The sequence below is a fragment of the Arachis ipaensis genome, chromosome B03, assembly GCF_000816755.2.
Source record: "Arachis ipaensis cultivar K30076 chromosome B03, Araip1.1, whole genome shotgun sequence".
NCBI lineage: Eukaryota > Viridiplantae > Streptophyta > Magnoliopsida > Fabales > Fabaceae > Arachis > Arachis ipaensis.
The window spans coordinates 101,784,172-101,799,828 of NC_029787.2; the positions used below are offsets into that span (position 1 = coordinate 101,784,172).

Below are 15,657 nucleotides of genomic sequence, written 5' to 3' on the forward strand. Positions count from 1 at the left end.
CTCTTCTAAGATATCCATTCGCACCCAAGAACGTGATGAAGGTGATGATTATATGTGACGCTCATCATCCTTCTCCTTTATGAATGCGTGCCTGACAAACACTTCTGTTCTACATGAATTAAGCTAGAATGAATATCTCTTAGATCTCCTAACCAGAAGTATCTCTATCCCTATTTTATTATATAATATTCGAAAACACCATTATCACTTTATATCTGCCTGACTGAGATTTACAAGGTGACCATAGCTTGCTTCATACCAACAATCTCCGTGGGATTCGACCCTTACTCACGTAAGGTATTACTTGGACGACTCAGTGCACTTGCTGGTTAGTTGTATCGAAGTTGTGACAATTATGTATTGAGATCAGAGCACCAAGTTGCTCACGTTGCCGGGGATTGTTTGAGCCTGGACATCACAATTTCGTGCACCAGGGACTGCAGGTTTTTTTTTTTGTTTTGGGGTAAAAGAATGAGAAAAATGTATGTGAAGTTAACTGATTTAGAAATTTTGATTAGGTAGAGTTTAATCTCTGGTTTATCTACCTGTGGACAATGCAGATGGATGATATGTATGTGGTACCTGTTTTTCACCACGGAGGCCGTTTTGCTAGAAAACCCAGTGGAACTCTTGAGTATATTGGTGGGAAAGTTGAAAATTTTCCGAAGATGGACTTAGACTTTGTGAATTTTGGGGATTTGATGACATTGTTCAAGGGTTTGGGGTATGCATCATATAGGACAGTATATTGGTTTGACCCAACTAGCAGTGATTTTGAGGGTGGACTGCACATTCTGAGAGGAGATGCAGGCATCAATGAACTCTGAGAGAATAAGATGAAGAATTCAACGACGGATGAATTCTACATTTACTTCGACCATCCAGTTGATGAGCCAGAGATAGTGGATGAAGCTACTGCGGCAGAAGCAGGGGTGGAAGAGTTTGATGACCCAATTGATGTGGATAGCATCATGAGAAAGCTCCAACCATCACCATCCACAGAAGCTGATGGGCAAGAAAGTGAGGAGGATGAAATGTATAAACCTCCTCCGAGTGACTCAGAGACTGTTTCGGATGAGGACTGTTCCAGTGTTGATGAAGACGATGATAGGATGAGGAAAAAAAGAAGTGTGAAAGGAAAGGAGAAGGTTCTGCCAAAGACAAATAGCAGTGTGAAAGAAGGGACAGGGGCAGAGTCAAGTGGAGTTAAAAATAGAGGTAGAGTAAGGAATGCAAGGGGTAGTGCTGCCAAAGGTGATGGGTCTACTATGAAGACCAGAGGAACAGCCAAGCCCAAAGAAACTGGGCCAAGAGAAAAGCCCAAAAAGACCAGGCATGCTCCGAAGCCCAGAAGGAATGGGCCTAATGCAAATCAACAAAGAAGTAGGCCTGCTGTAGATGCTGAAGAACCTCTTCCTAATATGCAACCCAGGGATCTACCTCTAATTGGACTCTATGTGAGTGAGGAGGTTTCAGATGATGATGATCCGATTTATGAGTATGCATCAGAGGAACTCCACACACCAGTGTCTTCAGAGGATGAGGGAGAAAAGCATGAGTTTCCAGTTTTCAATGAAGAGTATGGTTTCGGGGAGGGTAGGTTCGAGATAGGAACAAAGTTTGCAACAATTGATGGGTTCAAAGAAGTAGTAAAAGACATGTTCATTTCTAAAGGGAGGGAACTGCTGTGGATCAAAAATGATAAAGAAAGGGTGAGGGTTGGCTGCAGAGGTGAAGAATGTCCATGGCTAGCACATCTATCCTACAACAAAATATTGTTATGTTATCAGGTAAAGACTTACAAGGCAGAGCATACATGTGCTAGAGACCTGGGCAGCAATGCAGCTGATCAACACTGGGTCAGCAAGAAAGTGGAGAAGAGAATGGCTAGTCAACCTCATATGACTACTAATGAGGCAATTGAGTTTATTAGAGAAGACTTTAATCTAGTGTTGCATCCGAAGATGGTCTACAGGGCAGTGAAAGAGGCCAAAGAGAGGATTATGGGAAATGAAAAGGAACAGTATGGGAAGCTTAGGGACTATGCCATGGAGATCATTAAGAGTAATCCGGAATCGACTGCAAGAGTTGATGTGATCCCAATCCCTCAATCCCTACCTGTCTTTGACAAAATATATATCTCCTTTGAGGGTTGTAAGCAAGGCTTTAAGTCTGGGTGTAGGCCTTTCATCCATCTAGATGGAGCATTTTCAAAGACATATCATGGAGGCCAACTACTGTCAGCGGTGGCACAGGATGCCAATAACCAATTCTACGTAGTAGCATATGGAGTTGCAAGATCGGAGACGAAGGAATCCTGGAAATGGTTCCTCACACTGCTTCAGGAAGATCTGGGTGATGCACATCAATTTGGTTGGAACTTTATGTCCGACCAACAAAAGGTCAGACTTCTACATCACTGCATATTGATGAGTTATTTTGTTGGAGAAACGAATCTCTCCCAAAACAACACAAATCTAACCGGCAAGTGCACCGGGTCGCATCAAGTAATAATAACTCACGGGAGTGAGGTCGATTCCACAGGGATTGAAGGATTGAGCAATTTTAGCTTAGCGGTTAATTTAGTCAAGCGAATCAAGATTTGGTTGAGTGATTTGTGATTTGCAGAATTTAAATTGCCTTGAAAGTAAAGGGAATTGGTAATCGACATGAAATTAAAGAGAACAGGAAATAAATTGCTGAATCTTAAAGAACAAGAAATTAAATGGCAGAAACTTAGAGTGCAAGAAATGTACTATGAAAGGAAAACTACCTCAGGTTGGGTTGCCTCCCAACAAGCGCTCTTTTATTGTCACTAGCTTGACATCCCCTGTGCTTGCTTAGTTCAGATTCTAGGCTTCCTTCTCCTTGTCCCCTTGTCCTCCTAAGTGAGGCTTTGCTTTGTGATGCTCATTCTGGATGAGTGATTCTTTTCCTTTAGCCCTTTTCTCACTCATTTCTGTGAGATTCTTAGCTAGTTGTTCCATTTGCCTCTCAATTCTCCCGAGTGAGGCCTCCTGGTGTTTGCTTATCATCCCTTGATGTGTCATCATTTTCTCTATTAAGATCTCCAAATTGGTGATCCTATGATAGTGTTGTGAAATTTGTTGGTTGTGAGGTATCTGAGGTTGGAAGGGTGGGCAGTGTGGTTTTTGCAAGTTTGGGAAATGGCTGTTGTAGTTGAAGTTCCTTGGTTCCTGATGTTGAGGTTCCCTCATTCTTAGATAAGAATGTGGCTTCCATGGTGGGAACTGTGCATTCACTGTAGTGGAGTGGAGAAAATCAAGTTATCTAGCCATTGACTCCAATTGTTGCTGAGTTTGCTGATGTAGCTGTTTGCTTTGATTCATGACTGCCTTCATTCCTTCAAGATTCATTGTATCTTTCTCTGAAGTTGCATTTCCCAGGGGTGATTTTTATGTGCCAACGTTAGCCTCAAAGTTAGGGGCTAACGTTGGGGCTAACTTTTCACCCAAAAGTTTGTGCAAAAGTTTGAGGCTAACTTTAGGTCCAGCTTTTTGCTTCCTGGTTCAATTTCACTTATTCCATTGTCTTCTCTTTACTCCTAGCTATTCCTTCTTGCTTCAACCTTTCTCCAAGCTTTCTTCACCTATCATTAATCAACCAAACACATCAAAGCTATGCTTAAAATCATGAGATATTCATTCTTTCATAATATGTGACAATTATAGTATAAAACCTCATGAAATAGCATGAATTCATACATGGTTGATTAAATCAAAGGAAACATGAAAATCTACCAAATTGGCTTGCTTAGAGCTCAAGAAAGTGCATAATTCTAATGAAAACAAAAGAAAAAGACTAGTTAAAATAGGCTAAGATGACTTGTCATCACGTATTAGTGTATCATGTTAAATTACTGCATATTAGTGTAGGATATTAATATAATGCATGAATGTGGTAGACATTAAATTTCTGCATATTGGTGTAGGATATTAAATCACTGCATGTATGTGTTTGAAATGGAATTTAGTGCATATATGTGTTTGCAATGGATATTAGTGCATAGGTGTGAATGATATTTTGAATACTGCAAATATGTGTTTGTAATTGAAGTTATTGTAAATTACTGAATGCAATTTAAACTGCTGCATATATGTGTATGCAATATTATGTGTTGGCAGGGTCTGCTACCAGCCTTAAAGGAGGTAATGCCGAGAGCACATCATCGGAACTGTGTGATGCACATGTGGAAAAACTTCATAAATAGGTTCAAAGATATGCACATTAGAGACATCGTATGGGACTGTGCTAGGTGCACCACTGAACCAGAGTTCAAAGAGACCATGGAGAAGCTGAAGGGGGTGAATAAGGCAGCATGGGAGTATCTGATGAGGTTTGAACCAGCCACTTGGGTTAAGGCTTTCTTCAGTCATGGCCCCAAGGTGGATAACCTAACTAACAACATGTGCGAGGTATTTAATTCAAAAGTCGTTAAGTACAGAATGAAGCCAGTTTTGACTATGTGTGAGGAAATTAGGTGCTACCTAATGCGGAGAATGACCAAGCATATTAGGCTGTTAGAGCACCATAGTGGAAAGCTTGCACCCGTTCAGGAGAAAAGGTTGCAGAGGCTGATAAAACCCAGCAGCAGGTGGATTGCCGAATGGGTGGGAGATAATGAACGAAAGAGATTTCAAGTTAGCAGAAAGCAAACCAAAGTAGATGTGGATTTGATCAAACACACTTGTTCATGCAATGTTTGGCAACTGACCGGTATATCTTTAATTTTGAGTGATTTTCTTTAAGGCTGATCTACTATAATGCTAGGTAATATGTTTTGAATGATTTCAGGGCTGATCTAATATAGTGCTAGGTAATATATATGTTTTGAATGCTTTTAGTGATGATATAATATATTGCTATATAATATGTTCTGAATGATTTTAGGGCTGATCTAATATAATGATAGGTAATATGGTATGTGGTTTTGATTCAGGCATGCCATGCATTTACGGTATTACTGCAATTAGAAAGAGGCATGACCAGGTAGATGATTATGTGCATCCTTGGTTATGTATGGAATCTATTCACAAAACATATGCACATTGCATAAAATCAGTTCCAAGTGAGGAATTTTGGGTAACCACTGACCAGCTGAGGCCTGCTCCACCACCCATCAAGCGACCTATTGGGAGGCCTAAAGTACACAATCGCAACAAGGATCCTGCTGAGGCTCATATTCAGGGTGACAAGCTTAAGAGAAGCTTTCAAGTGACATGCAGCAAGTGCAATGAGAAAGGCCACAACTACAAGACATGTAAGGGAGCACCAAGCAACCCAAACTGGAAACCAAAAAAGAAAAAAGCTAAGAAGACTGATGCAAACACAGAACCCTTGGAGCAGCTTCCCATATCACAATCAGCCCCTCAACCAGAGGTATCCCTGCTATTGTTTAGGATCGATCTGTACATTTTAAATTTTGTCAGTGGTTACGATGTCCTATTAACTTTTTTTTAAGGACTAATTTGTCCATGTTCTTTCCTTGTTTGATCTATGTTGCATAGGATCAAAGCCAGACACAGACTGAAAGTTTGGCTGAGAATAGTGCTGTGCAAGAGAAGTCTACAGTAAGCATCCCCCACCCTAAATAATACACTCATAATCACAATCACTTTATTCATGTCAATGCATTTGAACAACTGAATAAGTCGGTTACTTTTGCAGAATCATGTCATCAGCCAGAATGCTGCAGCAACAACACCATCCGCTCCAGTCCAAATTCCATTCAAGCCTCCATCCCAGCAGCCAAGAATGGGGCAACCCAAAACCCCAGCTACTTCCTCCAAATTCAGACCCAAGCAGACAATCAGAAGGCCCCGAGCAAGTGCAGATCCACCTTCAAATCCACCTGCAACTCCACCCCCAGATACAACCCAGACTCAAAGCACCAGTGCCAGTGTCGCTACATCAAAGGAGACCTTCAAAGTCGCTGGCAGTGAGGCCATAGGAATGAATTTCATCCCAACTCCTAGATCTAAGAATCAGAAGAACTGAACATTACTGAATGAATTTCTATTTTTTGTCATAGTCTTCAGTATAAATTAAACAACACTGTCTACTTATTGTAGTTTGGCAAACTTGTTTATATGCCAACCAGATGTTTTGTTATTTTGTGGCAAACTTGTTTATGTTTTGGATTAAGACAGATACATTGTTGTTCATATTTTGCTCATAATATATGCAGAATTACTACCTTATATAATAGCTGATTCACAGAATTACTACCTTATTTTTTGTTCAACAATGGCAATTTTCATTGAATATCCAACAATGGCAATTTTCATTACATCATCAACATTGTACATCAACTCATCATCCTCACCACTTTAAGATACATACAGCAACAACAAAAACTACACTAATCAAAGCAATATGCCACATACTCATTTTTTTCTCCTTCTCCATACATAACAGTTTCCTCTCCAACTCTTTCATTTTTTTTTCCAGTTCCTGGCTTCGCACCAGTTAAATTTTTTCTTCCAATTCCTGACTTCGCACCACATGATCTTCAATGTCTACACCTCCAACATCATCCACAGCACCCAATGCTTCAGACTCCATGGCCTTAATTTTTTTCAAGTGTTCATCAAGCCACACAAAATACCGGCAACACCGTTCTTTAATCTGGAGCAATTTTTCAGATTACACCATAATTAGACACAGAACACTCTCATCCAACTACTATAAAAATAATTGCTCACCTTGAAGAATGGACACCCGAAAAATATTCTATTGGGATTAGATGCTGTTCTTGACTTGTAAAGAATGGCATAAACGCCGCAGAAGCACTTCGGCGCAACCCCATCTCGATCACAAGCTCCAGCAACAGCGGATGAAGATCCCCGTCCAGGTCTTGTGCATGAAGAACCCCCCTCGCTCATCATGGACGATCGCACAAGCAGCGGCCATGACTTCCACCTTGCGTTTGGATGAAATAGGGCTCACTGGTGGAAACGGTGTCGTTTGGCACTTCAGGGACTAATTTTTTCACTTAAATTTCGTCCCAATCCACCTCACCGAGCGTAACGGCCATGTCATTCAGTGCCCCTCCATGTCAGCTGGCTCCGTTGCCATTTTTGGCCCAAAACGGACGGAAGGGTATAATTGTCTCCCGTTTTAAAACGTGGGGGATCGAAATGTATTTTCCAATCTTGAGGGACGAAAATGTCCCCGTTTTAAAAGGTCATGGACCTATTTGTCTTTTAGTCAAAAAATCAGGAATCAATTTGTCCTTTTCTCTATTTTTTTAGCCTGATTTTATTCTGGGCTAAAGTATGAACAGATATATAACTAAAAAGTCATTTAATTAAATGTCATTTAGACTAAATGAATCATCGACAAAAATAAGCGTGCGTGCTAAATTCCATTTCATTGATTATTTTTATTTTTTTTTAGAAAATAAATCAGACAATTAGACACCATTTTTATGCATTAATATGTTATACCTAATCATCCTAAACTTTGATCCAATATGAGCGGCCTTCGTGACCTACAAACACAGCTTAAACATTTGGCAATAGCATCACATAACTCTTGTTTACATTTGTTTTTGTTATGGATTTCATTGCCACCCGTGATTCATGAATTCTTGCTTTGATTTTCTGAAACCTTCTTTATAAAGTATTTCAACTTCCATAAGGTCGACTTTCTCTGCTTAAAGAATGCAAAAACACTCGTTAAAACACACAATTCTTTTTTCTAACTGCTTGAAGTGAAACCAAGAAAAACATATTTATTATTTCTGTTTCTTTTTATTTAACATTTACGAAAGGAGAAAAATGGATGAGATTATGACAATTGAAATGACCTGATCATCAATGCCGAAATCCACCTCTTCTATTGTTCTACCTCTTATGCACTCCCATTCATCCCAGAAATTGACCTAAAGGTGAGATATTTTAGGAAATAAATTTCACCACTCGTAAGGTGTCACAAAGGGAAATAAGCTACATCACAAACTAAATTATGCAACTTTGAAAAAACCAATAATTAGTAAGCATTGAAAAAAATTAAAAGATATCATCAATCAAAGAGGAAAGGAGAGTGAACGAAAGAAAAATTCATTATTAGCCTAAACTAAAGATAAAAAAAAAGGTAAATTACCATGTAGATTGGAGCTTTACATCCTCCTTTAATAAGCTGCATTTATATGAAAAGACGTTACAATGGGAATCTCTATTTTAATAAGACATAAATTAAATCGCTATATGCTAAATAGGACATCGAATTTAAAATTTTTTTGTCATCACGATTTACAAAATCAACATGAAATATGCAAATTTTGTACAAAGACATTATGTTCCTTTTTAACGTCATTTCAAGGTGGTGGAACACAATGTGAGCTCCACTTTTTAATAGAATACTTCTGTTTCCAACACCTTACTAAAAGTCAGGATTCAATAATTCTTTTAAGCATGCAAGTGCAAAAATTGAACATAGATTAAAATAGAAGTAGCTATAACAATTTACCAAAAAAATTTCACTGCTGAAATGGAACAACATTCACAACTCATATATCATAAATATATTACATTAAAATTATTAACATTGCAGTTCATGTTATATTCTTCTTTAGATAAAATTAGTGTCATCTAATCATCTGTTGCTGAATATTGTCTAAGCTATGATGACTTAATCATAAGTTGGAATATAAGAAACTAAAAATGAATTGCAGAAGTCTATTTGATTTCTCAACTTACCTACAGCTTAATTGTTGAAATAAATCAAATGATTAAACATGCTAATTGCTTTTTAAATAAAAAGCTAAATCAGAAAATCCTCAAAGGTTTTCAGCAATAGTCATTCAAGTATATGCTGTGTCCATGTTCAGTTTGAATAAGCACAAAAAAATTATGCTTGATAGAATGAGTAGATGATTTAAAATCATAAATATGGATACTTGGATCAATAATCCAAAAGCACTCCAAAAAATTATGCTTTATTTGCAACATGAGTAATTAAACAAAAACAGCATAGGATAAAATAGTAACGATTCAAAACCTTCATATTGCAGCAAATGCAGAACTGCAATTGCCTCTCCAAGCATTTTTGGCTGATCAAAGAAATTGGCATCCAAACCAAGGGCAAGGGAAATTATCCTTCCAATTTTCTACTCCACTTCTCTGGATTCTCCGAACAAAATAAATCAGAGCAAAAGATGAAGAAGTTATGTGAGTGTAACTTGGGCAATTCAATCACAGAAGCACACTCAACACATTCTGGAATTAATAGAGTAAGCAAACAGAGCAAAAAATCTAGAATTACCTTTTCTCTTCTGCTTTCTGCTTTACACCCTCTGACCAGTATGCCTAATACCAAAAGTAATCAAGTCAACTTCGAATGACATATAAATCAGAAACACAGCTAGATGTGATTTTGAGAATTTCAGTTGCAGAAAGGTATAAATAGTATAAAACAGCTAAACTAACCATGGAAGGAGGATCAACTAACCTTGTTGTTTGAGTTTATGTTTATGCTCATGATCACATCTATTATTGGGACCTTTGAATGTCATCACACTTTTTCTAAACTCAAGCAGCCTATCATCATATATCACTTTTTCATAGAAGTATTAGAAAAACACAAATCCAAGATTTGTTGAAGCAAGGTTTAATGAATGCAAATAAAGAAACCCAACTGTAAAATTATCTTCCAAGAAAATTCATATTGGTGTATGTAGATAACAAAACCCAACAGAGTATTTTTAACCAATACCAATTAGAGATATAAATAATTATGTAAACTTTTAGAAGAAAAATAGAAAAAATAAATTAGTATATGAACTAAATAACAACATATAGTAACGTACATTTTTAGGAACCAAAGCCATACTCATTAGTTTATGAACTAAATAAATTCAAAAGGTATCATAATTTATAATGAAAACAACATATAGTAACTTACATTTTTAGGAACCTTAAATTTATTGCTAGTGGCAATAATGGTAGTGGCAACAATGGTAGTAACTTACATTCTACTTATGAAGCACGGACACTTCTTTGATTTGTCGTGTCCCCATGTTTAAATACGACACTTATCTGACACGCGTGTCTTCTGTGTCCAACGGTGTCTTAATAAAAAGTAAATTTTTTCTCCAGACACGTTTGGACACACCTAATATCATTACGTGTCAACATGTCCAATCTTATTCTTAACATGTATTATTGACAAAAAATTTAAAAATAGTATATATTATTAATTATTAAAATAAAATGTATTAGAAATTAGTAATTTTGTTATATTAATTTTATTAACTATAGTTAAATGATATGGAGAATAATTTTATTAATTATATAGTAAGATGTTCTGTCAAATTAGTAATTTTTTAGAATAATATGGAAGGGTCAATACAAAGGAGCGACTGAGTAGGTTGGGACTGGCTAACCAAGAAGATGTGGTCTGTGTTTTGTGTAATAAAGGTGTTGAATTTGGTCACCACTTGTTTCTTGCTTGTGAGTTTTCTTGGCAGGTTTGGTGTGCATGGCTAACGTTTGCTGGGAGGCAATGGTCATGCCCAGGGACACTAAAGGAACACTTTCAGAGCTGGACTGAGTTATCAACTAGTAAGCAGGAACGCAAAAGGTGGATGGTATCTTTCTGTGCTATAATATGGAATATCTGGCTTGAACGGAACAGGAGGATCTTTCAGAATACAGGAAAAGGGGTTGACGATATTATCTACCAGTCGTTCATGAACTTTAAGGAGTGGCTAGGTGTGGATCCCTTTTGTTGTTGATGGCAATGCCGAAGATGACAAGGGGTATCATGTACTGCCTTTAACTGGTGTTCTCCTATTTGTTTATTCTCATCGCTCCACTTGTTGTGTTGAGCTTGTTCATTCAAAAAGAAAAGAATAATTTTATAGGTTACAGTAATATGATTTAAGAAATTAGTTCTTTTTTAGTAATTTTATCTATTCTATTATATAAAAATCAAATTTCTACACTTAATGATGGCGCTGGCGTGGCATACTCCGGAGAGTGTTTCCCAATTTAATTATTTTAACTCATTCAATATAATTTATTACAATGACTTAATTATATCAACTAATTGATTTGATTAAATATTTAAATATCAATTTAATTTATTATAATTGTAATTAATTAATTGTGAAATATTTTAATTGTAAAAAAATATCGGATGACATATTTTGATTTGTCAAATTACTAATATAAAATATAGGGTAAAAAACTTGATTAAACCAAGGGAGAAGAAAATTTACGGAAATCAGCCAAACTGAATTCCTAGACATCATTCAACCAGAATCAAATTATTATATAATTCGAATCTATACGTTTCGAATTAAAATCCTATGTAGTTCGATATGACTTAATTAGAATTATATGCAAGCATGAGAAACAAGTAATTCGAAACAACTCGTTTCGAATTATTAAAGAGGAATTCGAATTCAGTTAATTCGAATTACTAAGAAAGGCTTGACGAAACATAAATCGAAACATATTGTTTCGAATCAGTAAGGAATTGTAATTCGAATTTATTTTATTCGAATTATAAATATATAGTGCGAATGTAGTTGATTCGAATTACCATGAACCGGAGCTCTATATATATGTTGTGAACTCAGAGTTTTTCTCATCAAAGAGGTGAGATGGCTAGTGAGGATAGTTTTCTAGTGCTGGTACACCACAGAGGATCGATTAAGAGAAAAACTCGGTCCGACGTGAAGTTCACTGATAAGGATCCTCTATGTATTATCGTGAGGTCAACCACCAGCTACGATGCTCTCGTTAGCTCTGTGCTGGAGAAGCTTGGTCTGGAAGGAGTTAAAAGGGTTAAGAAGTTTTTCTATCGCATCCCAACGACGGTGCTCCATGATACCGTGAAGTATGATTATTTCACGATCGAGAGTGATGAGGACTTACAGGTCATGTTTCTTTGTCGTAGGCAGTTTCCCGAGGTAAGGACACCAGAGCTGTTAGCAAAGTTGGTTGATGTGGTATCTAGCTCGGGTGGTTCGAACCGGAATGTCAATACTATAGCCACGGTTGCCGGCTCGAGCTCAAGACCTGCGGTTGCTTCATCCTCCGTTCCTGTGTATGAGCCACCGATACAGCCTGTTGCCTCCCCATCGTTTGCTGTTGATATCAGCGGCAATGTCGGAGACGTGGTTCGATATGAGGAACATCTTCGGACCGAAGTGCAGTGTCCTACACCGGCCGGTGTTGGGGAGGGATTATTTGATGATCAAGATGACGATGATGTCGAGCCTGATATGATCGCTGATGACAGCGGCGATGATCTTGGAGCGACTGATCCGAGAAGGGCTACAGGTGGATCTAGTTCTGGCACACAGCAGTACCGACCCCATTTTTCATCATTGGACCTGGATGCCATGAGGCATGACGAAAATCCTGGGCAGACGGCTGGATTTGGCGCTAGAGATACGGAAGGGTCTGTCGGTATGACAGAGTTCGAGGTTGGGCAACAATTTCAGGATAAGGATGAGGCGCTGTTGAGTGTGAAGACTTACAGCATCCGCCGAGGGGTCCAGTACAAGGTCGTTGAGTCTGACTACCGCAGGTATGTTGGAAAGTGTTCTGAGTTTGGGAATGGGTGCACATGGTTGATTCGGTTGAGTCTCCGTCAGCGCAAGGGCATTTGGGAAGTGAAGCGGTACAACAGACCGCATACCTGTCTCGCCACCTCCATCTCCAGCGACCATAGGAGTCTGGACTACCATGTGATAGCGACATTCATTATGCCAATGGTTAGGGCTGATGCATCCATCAACATCAAGGTGCTTCTAAATGCCACGGCCACACACTTTGGGTTCAGGCCTACGTACAGGAGGGTATGGAAGGCGAAGCAGAAGGCCGTTGCAGTCATCTATGGGACTGGGATGAGTCGTACAACGAGTTCCCTCGGTGGGTGTTAGGAGTTCAGTTGACGATGCCTGGCACTGTAGCAGTCCTCAGGACTTGTCCTGTTCGAGTTGGGGGACAGCTGGACGAGTCTCATGCTTATTTTCATAGGCTGTTCTGGACTTTCCCCCCTTGTATCGAGGCCTTTCGTCATTACAAGCCCTTGGTGAGTATTGACGGCACCCATCTATATGGCAAGTATGGGAGAATGTTGCTTGTCGCGATTGCACATGACGGGAACTCCAACATACTCCCTGTGGCATTTGCACTAGTTGAGGGTGAGAATGCTGAGTCATGGTCTTTCTTTCTCTCCCACCTTCGTCAGCACGTGACACCTCAGCCGGGTCTGTTAGTCATTTCAGATAGGCATAACGGCATCAAGGCAGTGCTTGAGGCTCCCGATGGGGGATGGCTACCTCCGGCTGCATACAGGGCGTTCTGCATTCGACACGTTGCAGCTAATTTCGCCCTCACCTTCAAGGGAAAAGATGCCCGGAGGCTTCTTGTGAACGCCGCATATGCGAAGACCGAAGTGGAGTTCGACTACTGGTTTGACATTCTGCGCTCTGAGAATCCGGCAATGTGTGACTGGGCAAACCGAATTGAGTATTCGTTGTGGACACAATACTGTGATGAGGGTCGGAGATTCGGGCACATGACCACCAATATTTCTGAGTGTGTGAATTCAATCCTGAAGGGGGTAAGGAACCTCCCTGTGTGCTCGCTGGTTAAGGCCACATACGGAAGGCTGGCGGAGCTATTTGTCCGTAAGGGGAGGGAAGCCGAGGCTCAGATGGGTACCGGACAACAATTCAGTCAATACCTAGTAAAGTGTATCGAGGCCAACCTGAAGACAGCCAGGTGCTTCACGGTGACTGTTTATGACAGGGATAACTCGGAGTACACGGTGGCAGAGATGACTCCGACAGGTTCATTCTCACTTGGTACCTACAGGGTCTCACTAGGGTCTCAGACTTGTGATTGTGGATACTTCCAAGCACTTCATTTCCCGTGTCCTCATGCATTGGCATGCTGTGCTTATTCACGTCTTACTTGGATGCCTTATGTCCACCAGGTCTATCGCCTTAGTTCCGTTTTCAGTGTCTATCAGATGGGATTTACACCTCCCATTCCGGAGGGATTCTGGTCACCTTATGGCGGGCCTACCGTTATACCGGATCCGAACATGAGGCGTGCGAAGGAGGGTCGTCCGAGGTCCACCCGCATTCGCACCAACATGGATGATGCAGATCCGAACCGGCCAAAGAGATGTGGCCTCTGCAGGCAGCCAGGACACACTCGTCAGAGTTTTTTGCAAGCCGGACGACCCACTGGGACAGCTGGGAATGAATAGGAACATTGGCGTGTCTGTTTTTTTTTTCGTATCAGCAGCTGTATTTTATTTCAGTTAGCAATCAATGTTCTAGGTGGAACTCAGTTGTATTTTATAAGTCATGAAAGTTGTCATTCGTACAAGATATGCTTGTTGAATGTCTTTCTAATTATGTAGTTAAGTTAAATGAGTAAAATCATGGAAATGATGGGATGACTGATAATACATAACATAACATCAAAGTAACTACTGCATGAACAACTACCTTAGTGAAACCATACATAACACTGATAACCAACAAAAAAGATACATAACATAAACATAACAAGACGACATACACCACGATCCCCAAATCATCTAAAGAGGTGTGACCCCGTGAAACAACGGCGTGGAACCCGTGTCCTCTGACCTCTCCGTATAAATGGCTCCTCATCCTCAATGGAGTCATCCTCGTCATCCGGAGCTGGCTGTGTCGGCGTTCTGGGGGGGACATGCACGGGTCTGGATGATGACGGGCCGGCAACTGAATGTGACCCCAGAGTCTGGGCCGATGTTGGCGTCCCACCCAGGGCAAAAGTCTGCACAGGAGGTACCGTGGCAGGCTCGTTCAAATCTACATCTAACGGTGCCTGTGTCCCTGTCGTGTGAACCCGTCCTCGTGCAGCATCATCCTCCTGCATGATGGTCTGGATATCCTCAAGGAAATGCGGTCCACCGAACTCGGCGACAATCCCATCACTAGCAAGGAAGTCTGGAAACATGGAGCCCGGACTCACCCATGGAGTACTCTCCTGAAGTGTCTGGTCATCACCGGGAACACTGACGAAATAATCTCCAAGAGGTCCACCCCCAAGCCCAGCGTCAGTGTGACTCGTGGGATCTCCCATACCAGATCCATACCACTCACCATCATGCCCCCCCTGACGGGGCCTATCAACCCCCGCCCCATCACCTCCTCCAGCTGCATCCCCCCCAGGCTGATGGGCACCCTCTCTAGCAGCAGCCCCCCTCCTCCTGCCTCCACGCCCACGTCGTCTCCCGCCACCCCTACCTGCGTCTTCGACATCCTCCATAGCATGATCCAGCCTTGTTGCTAATCTGTACACGAGGTCCCTTGTTGCTAATCCCAGGATTGTAACCAGACCATCTGCGCAAGAAATTATACATTTTAACGCGTTCATGACTCATTCTACAAGGCACGAAATTGCTTGCACAATTGAAAATAAATACAATAAGGATACATAATACAAAACAATAACGGTACCTCGAGGCAAGGGGCCAGCTAAACGCATCAAACCCAGTAGGCCTAAAAGAAGGAAACCTCCAGAAGATCCAAGACTGCAGTAACTGTAACGGCCCAGCTAACTTCACGACATGTCTGTTGGCGACTCGGCACATGCACCGGTACAACCAACCTAG

At 40.4% G+C, this 15,657-nt stretch overlaps 2 protein-coding genes across 2 annotated transcripts; both read left to right on the forward strand.

Annotated features, from left to right (window-relative positions):
• Window positions 11,633-12,919, forward strand: LOC107633450. The gene has a single exon (XM_016337077.1). It carries the CDS (start codon window positions 11,633-11,635, stop codon window positions 12,917-12,919), a length of 1,287 nt encoding a protein of 428 aa, XP_016192563.1.
• Window positions 12,934-14,259, forward strand: LOC107633451. Its single transcript, XM_016337078.1, has one exon. The coding sequence runs from the start codon at window positions 12,934-12,936 to the stop codon at window positions 14,257-14,259; it is 1,326 nt and encodes a 441-aa protein (XP_016192564.1).